Below are 21,944 nucleotides of genomic sequence, written 5' to 3'. Positions count from 1 at the left end.
TCATTGAAAAAGATGTTTTATGGTGACAAACTGTAAAATCAATCAGGACACAGAGTTGTTTCATTTCCAGGCCATCCGTTTGCCTTGTCTTCTCTAATACTGAAGAAGGGCAGGTCTTTCCCAGCAGTGATTACTGCTGCTCTCCCTTCCTAGCAGCAGTAACTGGAAGGTGCTCGTGACTTGAAATCTTCAGCTGTGTTGGCACCAGCTGCACTGAGATGCAGTTGTTTGAAACTTTGCAGAAAGTTGGAGAGCAGTTGGGTCATAGAGCTGGAATGGATTTCTGCCGCAGTTGAGGGTCCTTTGAAAAAGTGAAACACGATGCTTAAAATTGAAGAGGCTTGTTTTGAAAAGCCATGGGGTGAGTTCTTACACAGCGTTTAATAGAAAGGTAATACCTTCGGCCTGCTTGGGCTGATGAGTTTTTACAGTCCATAGTTGAAAAATGAGCTCTCGGAAAAGTCAGAACACCTTCATCCTTACACATTCCTTCTCATCTGTTTTTGTCTTATGGCAGAGTTTCAACAGTTTTTTAGCCCTGTCAGCTTTTATAAAGTACTTAATTCATCAAAGAAAGGGGGAGGAGGTACAAAAGTGAGAAACAAAAGCCCTCCATAATGAGATTGAAGGTGGGAATTATAATTACTTGCTAAGATGATCCGATGGTGACACTTTCCACTGAAAGCTCAGCACTGTCTTTCCCCCTCTGTGAGAGCACTGTGCACTTCGAGGAACCTACATGTACCACCTGTATGCGACCAGTGGGTCCAGTCCTGGGCTTCTTCTGCTTCCCTATTGCTTTAAGACAAAGAAAAGGACAAGGAACAGAAAAATATGGAAGCTGTTTCACAGAATCACATGATGGCCCAGGTTGGAAGGGACCTCAAGGACCGTGAATCCCCCCATGTCACAGGCAGGGCCACCAACCTCCCTGTTTAATACTAGATGTTCAAATGTGTGGATATTTCCTTTGTATCTTATAGACAAATATAACTTTTACCTACTTGTACCTACAGAGCAGAGTTCATGCTAATAAAATGGATGCATTTGGAGGATCAGGTGGCAGATAAGACAGTCTGCTGGGTCTCCCCTTTGGAATTGCTTCGTTTTCTCTAGCTAATGTACTGGTATTAAGGAAACCACAGACATGTTGGGAGAGAAGATTACTGTGCTGTCAGCTATCCAAGACTGCCTCTCCTTTTAAGAAATATAATTGAAACATTCCCTTGAGCTGGATTTCCTGAAATAAAGGTTTATTGTTTGCTTTTGCTTGGAAGCCTAATAAATGGACCTTCCTCTGAGTGCTGGCTAATTGCTTCCAAAAAAGCTTCCCTTTATTGTCCTGTCGGCAGCAATGTCTGTTTATCACACGATAAATCTTCTGTTTCAGTGCCCAACTCTGACTCCTGCTATCCAAATATGAACAGACTTGATTTGACCCTCCCTCACACAATACCTTTGGCATTATTGAATGCTTTTATGCAATGAGACGTGTGCTTCGCTGCTAGGGTGAAATGTACCTTTCCATGTTTCTGATGAGGGATTCTTGGTTGTGCTGATTCTTTCTGCTGTTAATACTGGGAACGTTCAGTAAATGATAGAGGTGACGCTGTGCTGACTTTGTCATCTCCTTCTGTGTGCTGACTGATGCCGGGGTGTCTTTTTTACTAGCACAGCTGCTGGAAACTTGTCTGTGCTCAGTAAACAAAAACGAGGCAATCTGGGGAGAAATGGGAAATGAATCCTGCCTTCTACTTCTCTGTGCTCTGTAGAGTGCAGGAGCATGGTGGAAAAGCTCTCAGTTTAATTAAATGTAAGTGAGAAGTCATAAATCACGTAGGAATTGATTTTCCAAATGTTGTGATTCTCTGCTTTGTATGTGTGTGCTGAGTATTGGTAGACAGTTGTCCTTGCTCTGACACGACTGTGTTGTGTTACCCCATCCTGCTGATAACCACAAGGGCTCTCCAGAAAACAAGCAAGTGCCCAGACAGGCAGCAGTGCTGGTGGCTGAAGGTGTGCCACAATGACAGCTCCTGCAGAGCACTTCTCTGGGCATATGAAAGGTCAAAGCTTGTTCCATCTTTTGCGCTGTTGCTGCAGGCATTGATGGTGTATTGGGCATCTCACACTGTCTGGTCTGGAAGATGTTGTGAACAATGGCACGTGACAAACTGTGCTTGCATTGCAGCATGTGCCTTCAGAAGGAGAGCTTGGAATTCAGTTTAGTGTGTCTGGGTTCTGCTGAGTAGTGCTGAAAGAAGGGGCTTTGTGTGGGTACATGAGCACTCCTCTTGGCATCCACAGAGCTGCTCCTTTGTTCCTTACTGTACAGAAGTATCAGTTTCCGATTCATCCAACTGTTGCAATGCTCCCTTACTTCCTGTTACTCACCTTCACACTTCACAGCCTCAAGAATGCAAAAGCCCAAGACTTGTTATCCAGCTGTGTCACTCCTGTGCAGAACTCACGTTTCAGGCCTGGAAATGTTGCTTTTTCTCCTGTTAGAAGAGCACTTCTGAGCACAGTACTTTGAATAAAACTTTTGTTTCAAACTCAGTAGGAGAATGCTGAGCTGTGTTCCACTTGTTTGTGCCACATTACAAAGGGCTACTGTACGCTGCCCCGAATCTTTTTCATCCCTAAATATTGTCCAGTTTCATGAATGCCGTGGCAGCAGTTGAGCTGGTGCTGAGTGGAGAGTTGGAGTATTGTGCTCAGGTAGTGACCAGAAGCCATTGTTGGTCAGAAATGGATTAGTTTATAGCTCTTAATTCCTTTATTTTAGGTACTGCAGTACATGTTTTTCATTAAAAAATGGTGGGGGTGGAAAGTAGCATCGTTCCTGAAGCTTATTTACTAAGGAAATCCCTTTGAGATCAGAAGGAAAATTATCAGCTGTGGCCCGAATTAGACACTGAGGTTGTGTTGGTACCTGGCCATGCTTTATTCAGCATTGTGATGGTATTTAGTTATGCTGTTGGTGGAGAGCCATTTGTGCTGCTTGCCATCTCGCAGGGTTTCGTTAACTCATTACCCTGGAGTATCATTTGCTCACTGATGTCTCTAGGAAAATAAATACTATTTGGGTGAGTTTCCCCTGTTTGGGGTTACCTCTCTGAAGACGTGGAGCGGACACACCTGGAGCAGCTTCAAGAGGTGTGCTCTGATTGCTCTGTTTTCTATCAGCTTGTCCAATTTGGTGCCAGTCTCTGTGTTTAAATGGGAGGCTGCAGGTGCTCTTGGTGTATGTGTTTCACTCTGCAGTTTTGGTGAAGATGTGAGTTATTTACATATGCCTATTTCTCTCTGATACTTGCATTGGAAACACAAAATTGCCAGCAGTTTTGTTGTGTGTTCTTCCCAGCAAGTGATCCACTTACATGTATTCATTTACTGTTCTAACTCCTTTAATTCTCATTACATTGTTCATCAAAGAGAAGAGTAACACATTTATTTGCTACTTCGCAGGTTACCAAAATGGTCAAAACAGTCACCACCAGAACAGTGCGTCAGGTCCCGCTTGGGCCCGACGGGCTGCCAGCAATGGACGGCTCATCTCCCATGGGCAGCTACACAGATTCAATAGACAGGAGGTATATGAAGAACGGGGAGCGGTACATCACCCCACAGGCATCATCCACATTAACCAGGTCTTACAACAGCTACAATGATTCCTACCCCGACAGCCACGAAGGCCAGTATCGTCCTTATATCAGTCATGATGGTTATGGAGATCTAGCAGATAATTATGGCAGCTTGTCACGTGGCGTCAACTACCGTCCTCGCTATGCCTACATGCCAGGAAACAGTTACCGGCCAGACGACGGGAGCTTCACTTTGCCAAGCAGGAGGGATAACTACGGCCCTGTTGCCCAGCCTCAGGTGCCAGTGGGCAGCAATGTTGACTTGAACCGCTCTCAGCCTGAACGTTTCCAGCCAGAGCCCTATGGACTGGAGGATGATAACCGCAGCCTTGGAGTAGATGATGAAGGATATGAACTGGATCCTGATTATTCTACTGTGAACCGAAGGACGTCTGCAGGTGTGCCAGAGAGAGGAAGACCTCACAAAGGAAGGTAAAAATCCGTTTGTTTCTTACAGCTTTACGTGCAGCTGGTTTGCTCAGTTGAACATTTGAACTCGTGTGGTCTGATAAGGTCACAACTACTTGGCAGAAAAAAATGCAGCAGTTGGATTGTGATTAGTGTAATTGTTAGAATGAAATAAACATCTAAAAATGCCATAAATGGGAAAACTGAGGGATGGAAGGAGAAAGGTCTTAGATAAGAGACAGAAAATAAACCAGTTTGGGATTGCAGTGTATTTGTGATTTAGGCTGGAGAAATAATCAGCATTTCTGAAAAACAACTGTAGGCAAAACCAACATGTCCCAAACATGGTGGGAAGGGAAGCTGGCCTACATGGAGAAAAGGGGAGCTGCTGTGCTGTGCGGTGAACAAGGCAGAATGCATCGTTTCATTAACCAATGAATACCTGCAAAATGCACGTGAAATACAAAAGAGTGATTCTAGTGCTCAGCATCCCTTTGTGTGTTTCTGGGCCACTTCACGTAGACTGAGTTTAGCAAGAAAAAGACCATTTCCTGGAAGAGGGGCAGCTTTTTTCCTTCCTCAAGAAGAATTGTGACTGCACTGAATTTTCCCTGTTTTGTCTCACACTGGCAAGGTGAAAAGGGGTCTTGTTATCTTCGAGACTTCAGGTGGGTCTGGTCATGTGCACATATGCCAAACAGTTTTGAACAGCTGGTTGGTTGCAGATGAGCTGATATCTGGTGATGAAGGGATGCCTCATTATCGAGAAGCTGCCTGCTGAGGTGCCTGACAGCCTCAGCTCCTGGGCCTGTGCTTATCGTGTGCCCTCAGCTGCGTGACAAGGTTGTGCTGAACCTCAGTGAAGTACTTTGGTGTTTATGAGATCAGATCGTTATTTTGTCCTGTCAGTCTAAATAAGGGGAAGATAAGAGCATCTGTGTTGAACTAAATGTAACTGAAGAGACCAATCACAGATTACTTCTGGTTCAGGCCCCTTCCCAAGAGATGTGCTGTTTTATGCCCTTAGTTGTGCTCTGCTGTCAGCTCATACATTGGAGCTGTGTCTGGGCCTCCTGCACTGGAGGGGTGTGGAGGGTGGGAGCAGGTTTGGGGGAGCTCTCCTGCTTGGAGAAGTGACATTGCTCGTGGTTTCTCTTGAGGTCCCTTCCTGGTATCTCTTCCTGACAGCTTACAACCCCTGGGACCAGGTCAGGGTTTTATGGGGGTGAAGTGAATGCCAGCGGGCACCAGGACACCAATCTGTGTATCAGTCTGCAGCTCCTGCTTCCCTGCATCTAAGCACGGTTTGCAGTTCTGGTTAGAGCAGCCAGGCAGTGCTTGTAAAGTTTTGCGAACATTCTTCAAACTAATATTCCTGATAAATAATGGAATGCATTCTTAGAACCTGCCCATTTGCATGTTTAAAGTGTATTCTTTAAGCATCCCTTTGATTTATTGTTCCTTGCACTTTGGATAGGGCCGATTTACAATTTTTGTTTTACATTCCTTTTGTTGCGAGTTTTTCCATATTTAATATGATCAAGAGGCTTTGACAAGTAATTAGTCTGACTGCGGCGGCACAGCCTGGCTTGTGAGAACGTCAGACTGTGTGAGGGGCTCTTCAGATGTGGCTGCTGTCTGACATTTCAAAGAAGCACTTGAGTAAACCTGTGTTTCAGACGTGCTGCTGCTCTGCCAGGAGCTAACGATAACAAATATTGCTTTGTACTAGATGAGGGTAATTACTACTTCATCATTCCTGGTCTTGTTTTTTGTTTTTGAATGAGTTTATTATTGAGGAAATGATGAAATGAATGTGGTAGATCGATGGCACCTTTGCTTTCAGGACGCTGTTATGTGTGGGGCAGGCCTGGTACCTGCCATAAGGCCTCTGCCTCAGTGCTGTGCATCACGGGCACCTCCCTCACACAGAGCTGCACCAAATGGAGCCCTCCCTGACCTGTGGATCAAGCGTTATTCCTTCATTCTCTTCCCCCTGTGCCTGTCTGTTGTGCTCATCTCACCCCCAGCCTCCATTTAAGCTACCCATGTTTTGTTGTTAATTGGGAAGGATTGTCATCTCCGTGTGCATCTGCTGACCAGACAAGGTCTGTTTGCTCCTGTTTGCTCTTCCATGCACATGGATGGGTTTCCTTCTTGTTTTGCTTTGCACCAGTTCTCTGCTGTAACAAACATTTTCTTCTGAAAGAAGATGACAAATTATGGTGAGGAAAAGGCATTTGGGTGTATTATATTGATCTTACAGCACTCAGATTTATTTGTGATGGTTTTTACATAGCTTTAATTAGCTTTATGTCCCTTTTTCTTCTCTGAGTAGGTTGTCTTCATTAAATAATGGTTATTTTTATTGTAGTTTCTAAATATATGTATTCTTACGGTGTTGCTGGGCTTTTTGTTTATAGCCCTTTTTAAAAGAGAAGCAGGGATTATTGGATGTTTTTCATTTACAAAAGACATCCCAAGTATCATTTGAATGTTTCTGATCATTACATTGAACTTAACATAAGCGAGCAGGAGAAAATGGCCAGTCATAACTCATCCTTCTGTTAAATCATCTGCTCAACTCCAAGTCTCTGGTTTAGCAGCCAAATGTAACTGCTGTGTCACAGTGTAACTTGCACTGGGATGCTGGGGAGTTCAGAGCAGCAGCGTACAGACCTGCCTGGGCAGAATGGGGTTAGTCCAAAACGCAGTGGGTTTGGAAAGCACTGATTGTTTTCTCAGGCTCCTCTGTAGGGCGAATTTACTTGATATGGGTTAGGTGATGTGGATGCAGACAGCAGAACACTGATGGATGGCTCAGTTTTTTCGGCAGTCTGCAGCCTGGGTCAGCTCAGCCATTAGTAGCTGTTAGGTGGTTCCAGATGAGGAGATTTCAAGTGTTTTAGCCACATGGCTGCTAACTCAGACTTGTCTGAACAGAGAACTCAGTCCAGCTTTTGAATCCCCTTGCACACCTCCTGTCAGGGAGCAGAGGCTGGCAAAAGTAGGACCTTGTTCTGCAAAGTCTTTGTATCTCTGCTTCATGTGCACAAAGCTCCCTCCTGAAATCCCAGGCCTTTCTGGTCTTGTATCCTAAGCAGACACCAGCTGCGAGCTGTGATGAGTGTGGCTGTTGTATAAGTTGATGGGGATTAAATGTGGAAATCCTTCACCTGTTTACTCACACGTGCCTATGCTGAAGCCACAAGTAAGAAGACAAATCCGCAAGCACTTTCCCAGATTTTATCTGTGCTGGGATTTGATTTGATCAGTTCCCTGAGACAGGTGATTACTGAGACCTGCAGCATCCCAGAACCTCAGCTGACGTGCTGCAGCAGATGGAAGGCAAGATGCTGGCAGTCAGCAGCCCTGGCAGAACACCAGGCTGAGTGCAGAGCCCCTGGGCTCCTGAGCGCGGTGGGCTGTTCCTGCTGCGGTTCTCATCGCTCCTCGTCCTGTGCTGAGCAGTCTGCCTTTCTAAGGGCCCTCAGCTGGGTGCAGGTGAAAAGCCACACTTGGCCCTATGATTAATTTTCAAGTTACTAGAAAGAAATTATTTGAACGTGTAAATACATTGTCCCTGATGATTTTTGTGATATTAAAGGGTTTGATAACAGCTGAAATCTCCGTATTGACTTGGAGGCACGGGATGTTTAAATTACATGTATTTTTCCTTTCTTTCTCTCGGGACTGTTGCTTCTTGCAGGGGCTACGATGACCCCATTGAGACAGAGATGGTGGAAGAGAGGATCCCGTACCTCCACGGCAGCTACGCGGCACCGCTGGCACAGCCAGAGCGAGGCAGCATGGCCAGCATCGACCGCCTGGGGAAGCGCTCGCCCTCCATCGACAGCATTCGCAAGGACCCCAGGTGGAGGGACCCTGACCTCCCTGAAGTCATTGCCATGCTCAGCCACCCTATTGACCCGGTCAAGTCGAATGCTGCTGCCTACCTGCAGCACTTGTGCTACGAGAATGATAAAATCAAAAAGGACGTGAGGCACCTCAAGGGGATCCCCATCTTGGTGGGCCTGCTTGATCATCCAAAGCCAGAGGTCCATCGCAAAGCCTGCGGGGCCCTCAGGAACATCTCCTATGGGAAAGATAACGAAAACAAGGTGGCTATAAAGAACTGTGATGGGATCCCTGCTTTGATCAGGCTCTTGCGAAAAACAAATGACATGGAAGTCAGAGAGCTAATTACAGGTCAGTGTCTGCATCTTCTTTAACAAGTTACTCTTTAGAGGCGTCTTTCCAGTTTCAAGAACAAGAAGTTCTGGAGAGGAGGAGGTTGCATTTATATCACTGGCTGCAGCTGTTCCTTTGGCTGTACTGAGTCTGTGGTGTGAGAAAGCCTAAGGCTTATACCTCCTTTAGGTGGACTTAATGATCATCTGTATATGTAGCACACTGGTTTTCCTGGGCGCTGAGGGATGGATGGTGCTTTCTGGATGTAGCATGTGGTTGAGCAACTAAAGCTTCAAGTGAGCTATAGCAATGCCATTGACAGGTAATTTGTGCTGCCCTTGCCCTCAGTGTGCTACAGTCATGAGGTAAGATATGCTAATCTAGAACTTAGTCTCTTCTAAAACAATCCTGCTGCACTGTCCCGACTACTTTGCATTGATAGGTCAGACTCCTCAGCAGCGCGTCCTGCCCTGGAGCTGGTCTGAGGCTACATATAAATCACTGCGTGTCTGTGGCTGAGAGTGAGGAGAAGCTCTGGTGGTTGTGTGGGTTGTTCCTTACAACTGCGAAAGGGAGAATTACATTTTTAAGATAGCGGATTCTTGCACGCTTTCCAGGGATTTTTCAATCACTTAGAACTCCATTTTTCAGCCTATTTTTATTTGAACTTAGTCTTGGACATGGTCCAAAAGGAGTAATAAAGTGTACGCCAAGTTTCAAAGTTCAGCCATTAAGTGGAAGAAGGTGAAAAAGTATGTCAGCTCTTAAACTATGGAGAAATATATTGTTCTTCGGTCTCCCATAACTCATGAGGATTGCAGTGGATTTCTCTTTCTCAGAAGCAATGGGGAAACCTGGGGAGCTGCACTGGATTTCAGTGCCAGGAAAGAAAAGTTTTTTCCACAAAAAATGGATCCAGGACTGAAACTGTTTGGCTGCCTTATCAGTGTAGGGCTGTCCAAGCAGAGCCTATTGCAAACATGGATTAAGCCATTTGAAGTAAGCATTGTAATTCTATAATCGCCTCAAAAATATGGCAGCTGCCCAGGTTTTACTGGTAATGGTAATTCTCTGAGAGGAACCGTGGCTTTGGGCGTTCCAACTGCTCTTCCCCCACCATTCAGAACACATTTAGTAAACTAGGTTTAAATACAATGTAGGGTTGTTTTCCCAGTCCTTTTCCACACAGCTGGTAGAGGAGGGCTCTCAGTAGCACGCGTTGCTGTGGTTGCTCTGTGTGCTTTGTCTCTAACAGGGAAGCTCTGTAGGTAATATTTATGTTCCATTTGTTGCACTCGTGTCGTGTGATGACTTTATTTAAAAAAAAAAAAAAGTGAATCTGCTGTTCTGGTTTACTGAAAACTCGTTTCTGGGGTGCTGGGAGGGAATACAATCGGTTCTTTAGGTTCGGGAAAGGAGAAACTGGTCTGTAATTTACTCTGAGGGAACATCGTTCTAATGCCAGGCGGTAATCAGTCACTTCTGGGATGGCAGAAACAAACTGGTTGTTTCCCCTTTTTATTCTAAATGGTGATTGCCTCCATTTCCAGTTGATTCATTAGTTTTGCAATTCAAATAAATTTTATTTGATAGCACCTCCTGCTCATTAAATATAGCACTTTCGTTCCACTCCTTTTTTGCTATTTAAAACTCTTTATTTCCCTTTCCTGAGGAGCTCCAGGAATATTGGGGGCCTTAACCTAAACAGATGTCCAGCAACAGATGATCTGCATTTAATCTCTTCCTAACCAGGAGTGGCCTCAGTCCACTTCTAAAATGACATTCCCAGATCCGGTGTGAGACATTCAAACGTCCTATAGAAGAGCAGGGTATTCCAGCAATGCTTCTGTAACTGATGCTGGAGTGCTCTGCAGCCAGTGTTTGGACCCCAGCTGATGGTGTGTTACCATCGGCTCAGGAATCAGCTCCAAAAGGCGGCGTGTCTGAGGTTGGCACGGACGTGCTGACTTCCTGCATTTTACTATTTCTTTAACCCAACGCTGGCTGCTTTCTGAAGGCTGAATTGTTCCTGATATGTCTGCAAATGGCACTGAAGCATCATGTCCATCCAGGTCACACAAATATGTGAAGCTATCAAAAGTATTCACAAAACTCAAGGTGGAATCATGAAATAGCATAGATCTCACTTGGCTCCATCTGCTGCACTGAGGAACTTGTGTTCCTGGCCATGAGTAAATCATGAGTTGTGTGTTGATGAGAAAGATCCCACAGAACCGTCCCTTGCATCCCTCTCTTGTCTTGGCAAAATGCTGCTGAACTCTCAGAGGATGGTTTTCATGATAACTGGAGGGAAATGAGGATTAAGCTGATAAGGAATAGAATCTGTTCTGATTGGGAAAGCTGTAAGTGTTTTTTATCTTGAGTGATTGATAGGGGTTTTTTTCAATGGAGCAAATGTTCCTATCTGATATGCAAGACCTGAATTCTATTACGTTCTTAGAAAAGTGATCAGAGTTTGATGTCATTAATGAATAATTTTGTTCTTTGTGAGAATGTTGAAAGTGATTTTGTTGTTTAATGACATTGCACAGATTTTAAGTGGTGCAGAACAGGAGTTTCTTGGTGCTTTGTCTTGCCAGACTGGTGTTAACTGACAAATGATTGACCTTCAAAATGCTGTGACGGGTATATTTGGATCTAATACTGTAACAGAACCTTTCAGGTGGATGGGCTCACACAATGTTCACACCTGCTGGTCATCCCCACGTGGTAAGACAGGTCTGGAGGTGCCCAGTAACCACATACGGGACCGACATACAAGTCTGTGGTGAATGGGATGGAGGGTGCTGCTTTCCTCACGAATGATAAATGATTCGGTATAGACCACAAAAGGTGTTTAACTCTTCGTTTGAGCTAACTTCATGGTGACAGTCGATTTTTGCAAGTAAGGAAGCACAGTGTAAGATTTGCCTTTGATTGTGGAAGGTAACAGCATCGTTGGTGCTCTGGCACAATGCCTTTGGGAACCTTCTTTGCGCAGTTAGCTCCAAGGAGGCAGAGATTTAGGAAATTGCCTATGGCCCTAATAGCTTGTAATGCAACATGCAGTGTGTATCTGTGTTTGTAGCTTAAAAACTTCGGATATATTTTTGACAATCAGTATTTCTGAAATTCAGCGTGTTGCTGTTGTCCCTGATTAACGTGCTGAGAAAGTGGAGGTGTCAGCAGCCTCGGTGGGATTCACCCCTGTTGGTTGTGATGCGTCAGTTCTGCAGTGCAGTGAGGATACTGCTGGAACCCAGCTGGGTTCAGTGTCTTGGAATAACTACTGCAGAATGAGAATATAGAAGAGAAGGAAGGAAGAGGGAAGGGCAGAATCTCATTTCAGATGTGAGAGGAGTTTGTGTTCAAGGATGGTGCACTTCAATACAAAGGGCTGTCGGTTTCTGAAACTCTCCCAGGTAGAGATGAGTTTGGATCTTCGTGTTGCTTCCAGTCGAAATACGTTCCATTTCAGAAGAAAAGGAACAGGGTGTCCTTGGGAGCACTGTGCTGGCTCCTCAGTTGTTGCTGTCTTCTTTTGTTGCAAATCCCAAATGCTTCACACACAACCCGGTGGAGCAGCCCTGCTTTATCCTGTACAGCTTTCTGGGACGTGTCCATGGCATTCAGTGCTGGACGTTCTCATTCTGTGTGTGACTTATCAGAAGTTCTGAGCCAGCAATGCATTTAGGGACCCATTGGTGTATCTGTGAATAGTGAGGTAAAAAGGAAGCTGTTTTACAAAGCAGTATTTTATATCATCTCCTAAAAAGATGCAAAGCAAAGATATGTTGTGTTCATCCTGTTCTCTCATCTCCTCGGTCTGAGTGGATGCCTGGGTTTTGTACACAGCACTTTGAAATGGAGACAACACAGTGTGAGACTTCAGAGGCTCTGCTAATCGCCGGCCCCTGTGCTTATCATAGAAGTGCCACCCACTACTCGGATGGAGATAAAATTCCTTTTCCCACGTGGTGCTTGTTGTGACCCTGTACAGATAATGCTCTGATACGAGAGAAGGACACTTGGTGTTGGACACGTCTTGCCCATAGCTGTGAAGGAGGACTTGCATGGACGGTAGCTCCTCCTGCCTGGCTGTGCTGGCTGTGCTCATTGCTGGGCTGCGTTCCCACAACCCGCTGTGCGCTCACAGTGGGCTCTGGTGAGGCCATGGATTTCTTAACATGGTTGACAAGTAATGGATCCAAAATCTTTTCCCCATTAGGTTTAAAAACCTGATTGAAATGGAGGGGAGCAGCAGGTTGTACCTTTGTTTTTCTTTCGTGTTTTGTTTTAGATAAACACTCAGAGGCAAATATCAACAGCTCATGCTGCAAGGTGCACAGATTCACTGTCAGCTCTGCGAAATGCTTTTCCATGCAGTTGATTTGAATTTTTGCTGATCTTGGCAGCTGAGCTCGGAGGCCAGCAGTGTGTGCATGGCTCCCTCCAGGTGTCATTACTGCGTCTTGTTCAGCGCTGCTGGGCTGTGCTGTGTTGTCTGAAGCAAATCTCTTCCAGTCCTTCACAAGCCTGAGCTGTCTGCTGGAAATTTGCATCCCGTATCCAAAATGGGATGTTTTTACAGTTGTAAGGCTGTTGTGTCATTTTTGTGCTTGACATCTGTCAACTTGAGCTCCTAAGTGTGGTAAGGATGGGAAGGCAGCGGAGCAGTTCTGATTAGCAGCTTCTTCAGGGAGTTGTGTGCCTGTGGCACGTGGTGGTTGGAACACAGATATTGCCTCTGACAGCAAGATGTGAAAGTAAATAATAGTCTTGAGTGAAACACTGCCTTGTGCGGAGAATAAGTGTGAGATCAATGACCCTCCATAAATTCAGCCGTGTTTTTAGGACTTGCTTTTAAGACCTGTCTACTTCACCGGATCAATTTTTGCTTTTTGAGCCAGGCTTAACAATATCACGATTTGCATATGTCAGGAGTGCCCCATTAATCTCCAATAGCACTCTATGTTTGTGTACTCTGTTGTGAGATTGAATCAACTGAACAATATCTGTCTCTTGATACGTGCTTCCACATCTGTGGGCATTCTTCCATTGCAGCAGCTGTGGGATGTTCACTAAGCTGTGTGCTTCATCTGCTTTTACTAAACATCTTATTAGTTTTATCATATTGCTTTGTGGTGATTCTCTGTAAACTTAGCAGTTCTATTTAATTTGGGAATTAAAAGTCATTATTATTGCCTTCTTATTTGTTTAACGATCACATTTTCTCTGAAGGCACTCTATGGAATTTGTCTTCCTATGAGCCCCTGAAGATGGTCATCATCAACCACGGCCTGCAGACGCTCACCAACGAGGTGATCATCCCCCATTCAGGCTGGGAGAGTGAGCCCAACGAGGACTCGAAGCCTCGCGATGCGGAGTGGACGACTGTCTTCAAGAACACTTCTGGTTGCTTACGGTAAGGTGGAACTCTGGACTATTAATCTGTTGTTCACAGTATCCTGCACATAGGATTTTCTTTATATTCGTTTTATTTGGAATGAAGTGCTGTATATATTCACTTTTTGCGAAGAAATCCCCTTTTTATGGGGGGATAGCAGTGCTGCAGGGCGGCTGTGCTGCCCCTGGGCTGGGAGCACTGCTGCACTCATGTAACCTGTTCTGCTTTCTGTGTACGTGTCCACCGCGATTTTTAGTTTTCTGGAAGCGATGAAGATTTTAATGGTTGAAAAGTTAAATTCATTTTGGGTTTAATTGCCTCTTCTGCCTAATTTGAATTCTATTAGGTTTTTGGGTTTTTTTTTTGAATTGTAAGAGGATGGAGTAGAACTTAGTTCCTAATTTGCCTGCTTTCTAGCCTGATTCCTGCTCCAAACTGACCTGCTGCCAACAAATGTTAAATGAATTAATTTGCATAGTAAACAGATGCAAAATACTCTTTTTTTCCAAGGTACCATCTGTGGTTGCAGCATTTCTTGTCAGTTCTCCAATACACAGACATTCACATTCACAAGTAGCCTCGAGGTTCCGAGACCTGGCTGTGTGTGTGCAAACACAGACTGCACCCACCTGACTGCCACTCAAACACGCATTCCTCAGGTTGAAGCTGCACACAGCAGCTTGTTCAGCATCAGCTGCTGGGAAGAGAAGGGTGACCTGGTGGCTTGGGAAGTAACGGGGACTTGAGGAACATGGAGATAATTGCTGTTCTGACAACTTCAGCGAGATTAAATGTGGTTTGAGTCTTGGTATCACTGCTGCTTTCTGGTTTGGGTGAAATTCAAACTCCAAAGCACCTGAGTGGGCCGGTCATCTTCACCTTCCCTCCCTTCACTTCAGGTCTGCACCTTCAGCCTTAGTTTCCCACGAGGTTGGTAAATAGCGGTAGTTGGAAAAGATTCATTCAGGGGGTTGGTCCTAGAGACCGTAACAGGGAATGGAAACCTCCAGTAGGCACAAATGAAACTGCTGCTCTGTGAAAACAAAAGCTTGGAGTTGTGGCAAGTGTGAAACAGTGTTTGCTGACATGAGGGATGGAATCAGTAGATTGGCAGCCAAAAATAAAAATCATCTCTGCAATGTGGGAAATGATGTGTGAGTGTGTGCAGTTTCTGGTTACATTAATTTTACTGCAGGGGAAATAGGGTGCTTGATGGTGAATCATTAAGATATTGAATGTGGTGTTTTTTATGAGGATGCTTTGAGGCTTTTCTGTGGAGGACAGAATGTTTAATGTACGTGCATGTTCCTCCTGTACATCTTTTGTAGTATTCTCAGGAATCGTGAACAGAAACTGGGTTTGGATTTCTGTGCTTCCACGTTGTTTGATGTTGTAGATGCCCAAGAGGTGAAGGTGAAGCAGTGCAAGCTGCTTTGGAACCACGATCCATTTAATTGTTTAGTTAAACTTGTCTGTTGGGTGGGGAATAGAGTCCCCCAGTGCTGCATTCTGCTCTCAGCCCAAAGCAGCCTGGTTCTGGGCAGGGGTGAGCTGGGGATGCCTCGTGCTGGGCCACCCTTGCTCGGTACCTGGAGGCCTTCTCAAGAGCTGGCACAGCCTCCCCACCAGAGGGATGGGGCAGGTGCTGCCATGTCTCCGCCTCCTGTACCTGCTCTGCTGCTGTCACATGTGGGTGCAGCCTCTGGGTGCCCGCTGGAGCTCACAGGGCTGTTAGTGTTCTGTGGGGTAGGTACTTCAGAACTGGGATTTCAGCAAAATAACAGTTATCAAAGAGATTAAAAAGAAGGGGAAAAAAAGGAACAAAAATTTGCCTGTGAATCTTCATTTTTCGGCACAGGAGAAGCTTATCTGCCCAACCCAGACTGGAAAAAAACAGCTCGGATTCCAAACCCACACCTCTCAGTACAGAGGAGCAAGCGAAGGCGGTTTCTTAATTAGCTTACTGATACTGTGCAGGATCACAGCATATGGCTGTCCTGGGGCTTAGATGCTGAGCAGAGCGTTTAATTCGTGCTAGTAAGGAGCTGTTAGGGTTCCTCCTGACAGTTCCTGATGTTTAGCTTGTAATATAAATAAATTATGCATAGATTTTAGCAGCAGAGACATAACCTACTTACGTGCAACCTTAATGCTTTACAATAAAATCTGAAGTATAAATTCAAAGTTGTGCACTTGCTTATTGCCTTCTGTCATTCCTTAGGAATGAATGTAGGTCCCTTCCCCCTGCACTCCAGGGGAGGGAACCTACAGAAACATCTGTTGCTGTGGTGGGATGAAGAGGTGGGAGCAGCTCGCTGCAGTCAGTGCAGAGCCCATGGTTTGCTTTGGAAGGCATGTGAGCTGTGATCCTCCATTAGATACATACTACCTCATTGCTGTGTTTTTGAGATTCTTTTCACATTGCAGCAAGCTTATATGATAAAGCAGGAGGGACCTCTTAGCCTTTCTTCCAAGCAGAGTCTGGAATAATCGGAAAGCCAAGCAGCTGCTGGGTATTGTGGAATTCTCCTGTAGTGCATTAATGTGTGGTTTTGCATTACAGGAGCACGAGCAAAGGCTCTCCAAGTAGGTCATGCTGGAGGTAACCAGTCAGCAGCATTTAACTAAAATGCTATTGTGTGATATCTTGGATGTAGAAAGCCACAAGTAAGAGAAAATAGGCTACGCATCTGTATCTTGTTCAGCTGTGTTAGTGGTGTCTGAGCCCTTGCTTATTGCAGGGGGATCTCAGAAACAGCTCTGGTGTGATTCTGGGTCATGGCAGCGTGCCTTAGACCTGTTGCTCTGTGCAGATGTTTCTTGGACAACAGCTTCTGCTTGTGAAGTCAGTTTTCAAGGCTGCCTTTTGTGATGTCCTTTATAGACATGTGGGCAGTTGAACAAAGCTGGTCTCTCTATTCAAGTAGCTGGAAGGCAGCGAGAGCTGCAGCACTTCCTACTTGGGTCTGGCTGGCAGAAGATATTTAAATAGAGCATAAATGTCCATTGAGATCACCTGCCCAGATCTGATGCACAGCTGCTCCTACCAGCATCACCATCAGCACCCCCCATGTTTTCTTCTGCTCATGTTGTTTGGACTTTGTCCTCCTCATTCTTCACTGTATGCTTTGCTTGCTGTCTGGTTCAGCTGTCTGCTGCCTGGCTCCATTGTGTTCTATAGGTGTCTGTCAGCAGAGAGGCCTGGATTAGGCTATCTTCATGTCACAGGCAGCTTCTTGCTTTCTCTTCCTTATTTTCAGAACAATGAACTTAATACCAATTAAACTTCTTGGTATTTCATGTGAACTGAAGTATGGGATTCATTGTATTTCTGCATGAAATGATGGAATGATTTTGAAGGGCTTTGTGTTCCCCCTTTGGGACATGCAGTAACTTGAAATGCACTCGGATGCAGTGTGTGTTTGCTGTGGCTGTTACTTATCGATCTCCTTTGGCTGACATCCAAATAAAAATTCATATCAGTGAAGCAGAGTGTGAGTGTGGAAGGGGTGCTTGTAAAGCAAGGCCTTGGGCTGCCTCAGGGGGTGGGCATGGAGAGTGAAATGTTTAAACGAGACTTGTGAAAGCCCTACGTCCTTCTACCTGCTGAAGTAGAGATGTCAGAGCCAGGCAGACCAAGTGGGGTCAGCACTGGGGGTGGTGCAGCCAGGTGTGTGTGCTGTGCCTGCTCAGCCCTGGCAGAGCTCTGCTCCATAACCCGCTGGGGATGTTTGCAGCCCGGGGCGGTGATTGTGGATGTCGTTACCTCCCGCAGCAGTGCTGAGCTGGAGAGTGGAGCCAGCGTTACTTCTTGGCTTAGCAGTGGAAAAATCACTATTGGAAGATTGCAGAAAGTAAGATTAATTTGGGCTGAGGCCCTGCAGTGTGCGCACAGAGGCTGTTGAGAAGTGCTTATCACCGACCCAGCTGCAGCTTGTCTGCGTCTCTGTGCTTCTTCCAGGGAAAGCTGGCAATCCTACGAGAAAGATATCTAAAAAATTCCATTTTAGCTTTCTATTTCTGTAAGAAGCAAAGTCCCCTCAACCTGTTGTCCTCATCCCCAGCTGTGTTTCTGAACGAAGTACTTTTTCCTCCCGCTGATCTCAGTGCGCTGGTAAGCGTTAGTAATGCTGCAACCTTTGGCTTTCAGCTCCGTCTGCAGCGCGGTGGGGCGGCCCTTCCAGCCCGGCATCACACAGCACTGCGGGCAGAGTCCGGCCTTAAGTGTGCAGAGAAGAAAACGTCTCTCCTGTGTTTATCTTTTGAAGTTTCTCTTTGTAGGTTTGCTTGTTTGTTTGTTTTAAGAGGAAAACTGGAGCTCAGTGCCGGCTTTTGGGTTTTAAGAGAGAGCACAGTGCTGCCCTTCACACTGGAATCCTGCAAATGAAGCGCCTTGCATTTGATTACCATTAAATCTTTTCTCTTGAGGGTAATTGTGGTGCATGGCGCTGATAGTAGCAGTGGTTCACCTGTCCTGGGGCTCTGTTCTGCACGTCTAACTGCTACATTCAAACCTGCATATCATTAAGACTATTTGGGGCTAATGGTAAACTTAGCTGGAGTATGAAGGGATTTCTCACACATTTCCCACCATTCTCTATGGTCTTTAATACCAACTCGTTTCCTAGTCTGATGTGTTTCTCTGCTGGAAGGTATTTGCTTTCATTTAACATTTACTTAGGTGTGCTCTGTTTTGTTTTCCCAGGGAAAGCACATATTTAATCATCCTTGCACATCCTCTCTCCCTGGTCCTGCCTACAGGCTGGGCTGCGTACATTTGAGGAGGGGTCATCGTGTGAAGGTTTTCAGATCTCTGGCTGAGGCGTGTTCTGCACTGCGACTCCTTTCCATCCTTTGCCATGGTAGTATCGCAGGCAGTAACTTCATGTCTTGTCCCTAGAACTGCAGAGCAGCAGGAGCCGTGCAGTCGATGTGCTGGCAGTCTGGGGCCCTTCCTGCGCAGCTCCTGGTCAGCCCAGCACCGCATCCACATTGTGCATCCAACACCAGCAGCTCTTCTCCAGGGACTGCCGGGTGGCAGCTTATCAGAGCCCACCTCTCCTTGTCACTTTAGGGCACACTTGTGTGTGTGTCTGAAGTGCAGCTGTTCCCCTGGGAGCTCTTGCTGTGCAGCAGCAGTTCATGCTGTGGAGGCAGGAGCTGTTGTTCTCTGTGGGCTCAGCCTCCCTGGGCCCTCTGCTGCCCCGACTGCAGTGCAGGTGAAGGATGTGAGCTGAGCTCTCTGGTGTGTCTGGGTTACAGTGACAGACAGGGGAAGGGATTCCGTTGTTGTTGGGTGAATCCCAGGGAGGTTTAGCAAAGAGCGTCAGGCATTTGCAGAGCAGATGGTTCTGCATGAGCTGCTCATAGGGACGTGTTTTCTAGTGTGAGTTATGACATTACTACTGTAAAGTTTGATGCCTGTGCGACTTGTGCAGAATATTAACTAGCTATTAATTTGACCCTGCAGAAATCTCCTGCTTATTTATGTTTGATACAGGCAGGACAGGTTTTTTGAGGATAAAAACCACATATTAAAATTCACGTTTAGGCTTTTACTACTAAAGGAGTACAGCTGGAGATGAAGAAATAGCACACATTCTCTCTTCTAAGTATCCTATGGAAGGCTGTTTGAACAGCCACTACTGTGCCCTGTGTCAGCCGTGGCTGGAGGTGAGTCTGTGCAGCGGGTGCTGAGGAAAGGACTCGTTTCTCTGCAGTTTCGTATGTGTCTTTAATTACAAGCACATGTGCTGTAGCAGCAGCTGGCTCACAGGTGAGTGACTTCGGGCTCTGAGAGGTCTGAGAAAATGTTTTTTCTGCAGTCATGCAATTAATATGGCAGCCTGTCTGGGTGCTGAGAGTCCAGACGATGACTGAGCTGTTAATTACTTTGAGATTGGCAGTCCCTGCAGTCAGTGAGAAAGGAAAAATTGGCCGTGCTGTCCTGGTAGCAGAAGTTAATGGCTGTATCCTGAGCTTTGAAAGGTGACCTCATGTGGGTTGGTGGAATTCACAGACCCCGACAGCTGAAGTGTTAACTGTGCTGTTGAAATCGGTGCGTTTCAGGTGGGAGAGAACTTACATGCAGTCTTGCTGATGAACGCACCTGAGAATTGTGTTGTTACTTCATTCCCTCCCAAAAACTGGGTCATGATAGATTGATCATACAAGAGCTGCTCCAAAAGTAATGCCTCCTACTTCATTATGCTGGTCCACAACATCGGAGGTGGCTGTTGGTGGTACGGCAGCAGAGGTTGAACCTTCCCACCAACATCCCGTTATGTTTTGTTGCTGTGTGACAGATGGCAGCAGAGGGGCACTGACAGAATGGGGTCTGATATGGGAGTGTGGATGGAGTCATTGAGCTCCTCCATGCAGAAAAAATGGCACCCACTGACATTCATCAATGTTTGCTGAATGGTGATGGAAACCCAGCAGTGTCTGTGAGCTCAGTGAGGGAGGTGACAGTGATGTGAAAGGCAAGCCATGCTCCACACAGCCATGCAGGTTGTCATGAGCACATGAAGAAAACTGAACTGAATACTTCTTTAAATTAGCAAGGAGGCTTGCCTTCAAATTTTTGATCCGAGACAATGAGTTCTTAATGACTGCATTATAAATCAACACACCTTCAGCCCTGTGGGTGGAGGTCGGAGGGTAATGTTTCTTTTAAATCTCTTTTGTTAGGAATGTAAGTTCAGATGGAGCAGAAGCACGTAGAAGGCTACGAGAGTGTGATGGCCTGGTGGATGCCCTCCTTCATGCCCTACAGTCTGCAGTTGGCAAGAAAGATACAGACAATAAGGTGAGGTTGAACAGTAAAACATGAATGATGTTGCTATTACTTTAGTCTGAAGCGCTATGCTCGGTCTGACTTCTATTTTGCTAGTTTTAGAATGGGATTGTGCTTGCTTCTTAAAACACAGTAACTGTCTTCCTCTCATCTCTGTCACGATACCCATGATAGTACTGACAGAGGATCAGCATGCTGCTGCTTTACCTGATATGGCTGTCGAGATGAGCAAAGGCAAGTGGCTGTGATGGGTGAGGAGAGCAGTCCTTTATTATCCTGATGGTGTTATTGCTGTTGTTCTGCATTAATCAACTTCCCTAAGTGCAGTCTCCAAATCAGAACTGAGTCCTGTGGTATTGCCACAACAACAGCAGAAGGATTAGTTCTCATTTTAAAGAGTTTTTTCAATGCCATTTTAAAATGCTGTAGCGCCAAGATGTTAAAACATGCCTTTAGACCTGCAGTGCTTTTTATGGCTTTCTTTTCTTTTGTTAGGTACCAGTGTTAGTTCATCTGCTTTTATCATTGCTTCATCCTGTAGTGTATAAAAGGATGTTTAAAAGCATTAGGAATATCTTAAGTTCAGCCCATTAGGAAGGGAAGGAGCGTTCTGTCACTTTTTAACACCAATAACTTCATTCTTTATTTAATCATTTCTTTTTTTGTCCCATCATGTGATAGAGTGTGTGAGGGAATTCTAAAGCCCTGTCACTTAATCAGCTATTTTGGAAGTGGATTTTGTAACCACCTGGTGGCTGCCATTGCAGCCTACATTGCTCATGTCAAAGCCTGATGTGTTATAAGTTATGAATCAGCTATTACTACAGAGCAACGTGTGTTCTCATTGAACTCCTCACACCGCCTTCATTTTGACTCGGAGGAAATGTAATAAATAGAGTCTCTTGGGGATTGTAGAGGTTGGAAGAGTGAGAGGTCCCGTATTAAACTAAGAACCTTAAATGATGGCTTTCTGCTGCATGTTTGATCTTCTGGTGAATTTGTATTCTTTGTACATGATCAGGTGGTATTCCTGATTAGAGAATTCTTGTGTTGAATGGGTATTTATGAAGTGCTTCACTTTTGAAGAAAAAGAATTTAAAGCAGATAAGAACCTGAAATCATTTAATTTTTTTTTACTGAATTTTCTTAGTGTGCCATTCATTTCCAGGGGTGGGTGGCCTTTTTTCTTTTTTTGCTTTTATAATCTCTCCAAACGTTCCGCTGTGTAATATAGCAGTAATAAGTAATAAGTGTAATATAACAGAAGGATACAATACTTATTTTTAATGTAATTTTTTGGTCACAGTCCGTGGAGAATTGCGTGTGCATCATGCGGAACCTTTCCTATCATGTCCACAAAGAGGTCCCTGGAGCTGATAAGTATCAAGAACTTGATGCTGGTCAGACTGCGGGCACGGGAGGCTCTCAGAAGAAGAAGAAAGATGATGCTGGTTGTTTTGGTGGAAAGAAAGCCAAAGGTATGACTCACAGAACT

General features: G+C 45.3%; 1 protein-coding gene across 50 annotated transcripts in view; it reads left to right on the top strand.

Annotated features, from left to right (window-relative positions):
• The window catches only part of ARVCF (ARVCF delta catenin family member), a 151,745-nt gene that overhangs the window by 97,209 nt on the left and 32,592 nt on the right, over positions 1-21,944 (top strand). For all 50 annotated transcript variants that reach the window (XM_085555514.1, XM_085555492.1, XM_085555489.1 and 47 more), the window contains 5 exons: positions 3,472-4,079; positions 7,765-8,264; positions 13,488-13,671; positions 20,344-20,461; positions 21,756-21,927. In XM_085555514.1, coding sequence (XP_085411640.1) covers positions 3,472-4,079; positions 7,765-8,264; positions 13,488-13,671; positions 20,344-20,461; positions 21,756-21,927 — 1,582 coding nt within the window. The remainder of the gene's footprint in view (positions 1-3,471; positions 4,080-7,764; positions 8,265-13,487; positions 13,672-20,343; positions 20,462-21,755; positions 21,928-21,944) is intronic.

The sequence above is a fragment of the Coturnix japonica genome, chromosome 9 (genome assembly GCF_054131305.1).
Source record: "Coturnix japonica strain WE chromosome 9, WE-NBRP24, whole genome shotgun sequence".
NCBI classification, from domain to species: Eukaryota; Metazoa; Chordata; class Aves; order Galliformes; family Phasianidae; genus Coturnix; species Coturnix japonica.
Note: the sequence above shows the minus strand (reverse complement) of the source record. Positions and strands in the feature narration are given on the sequence as shown.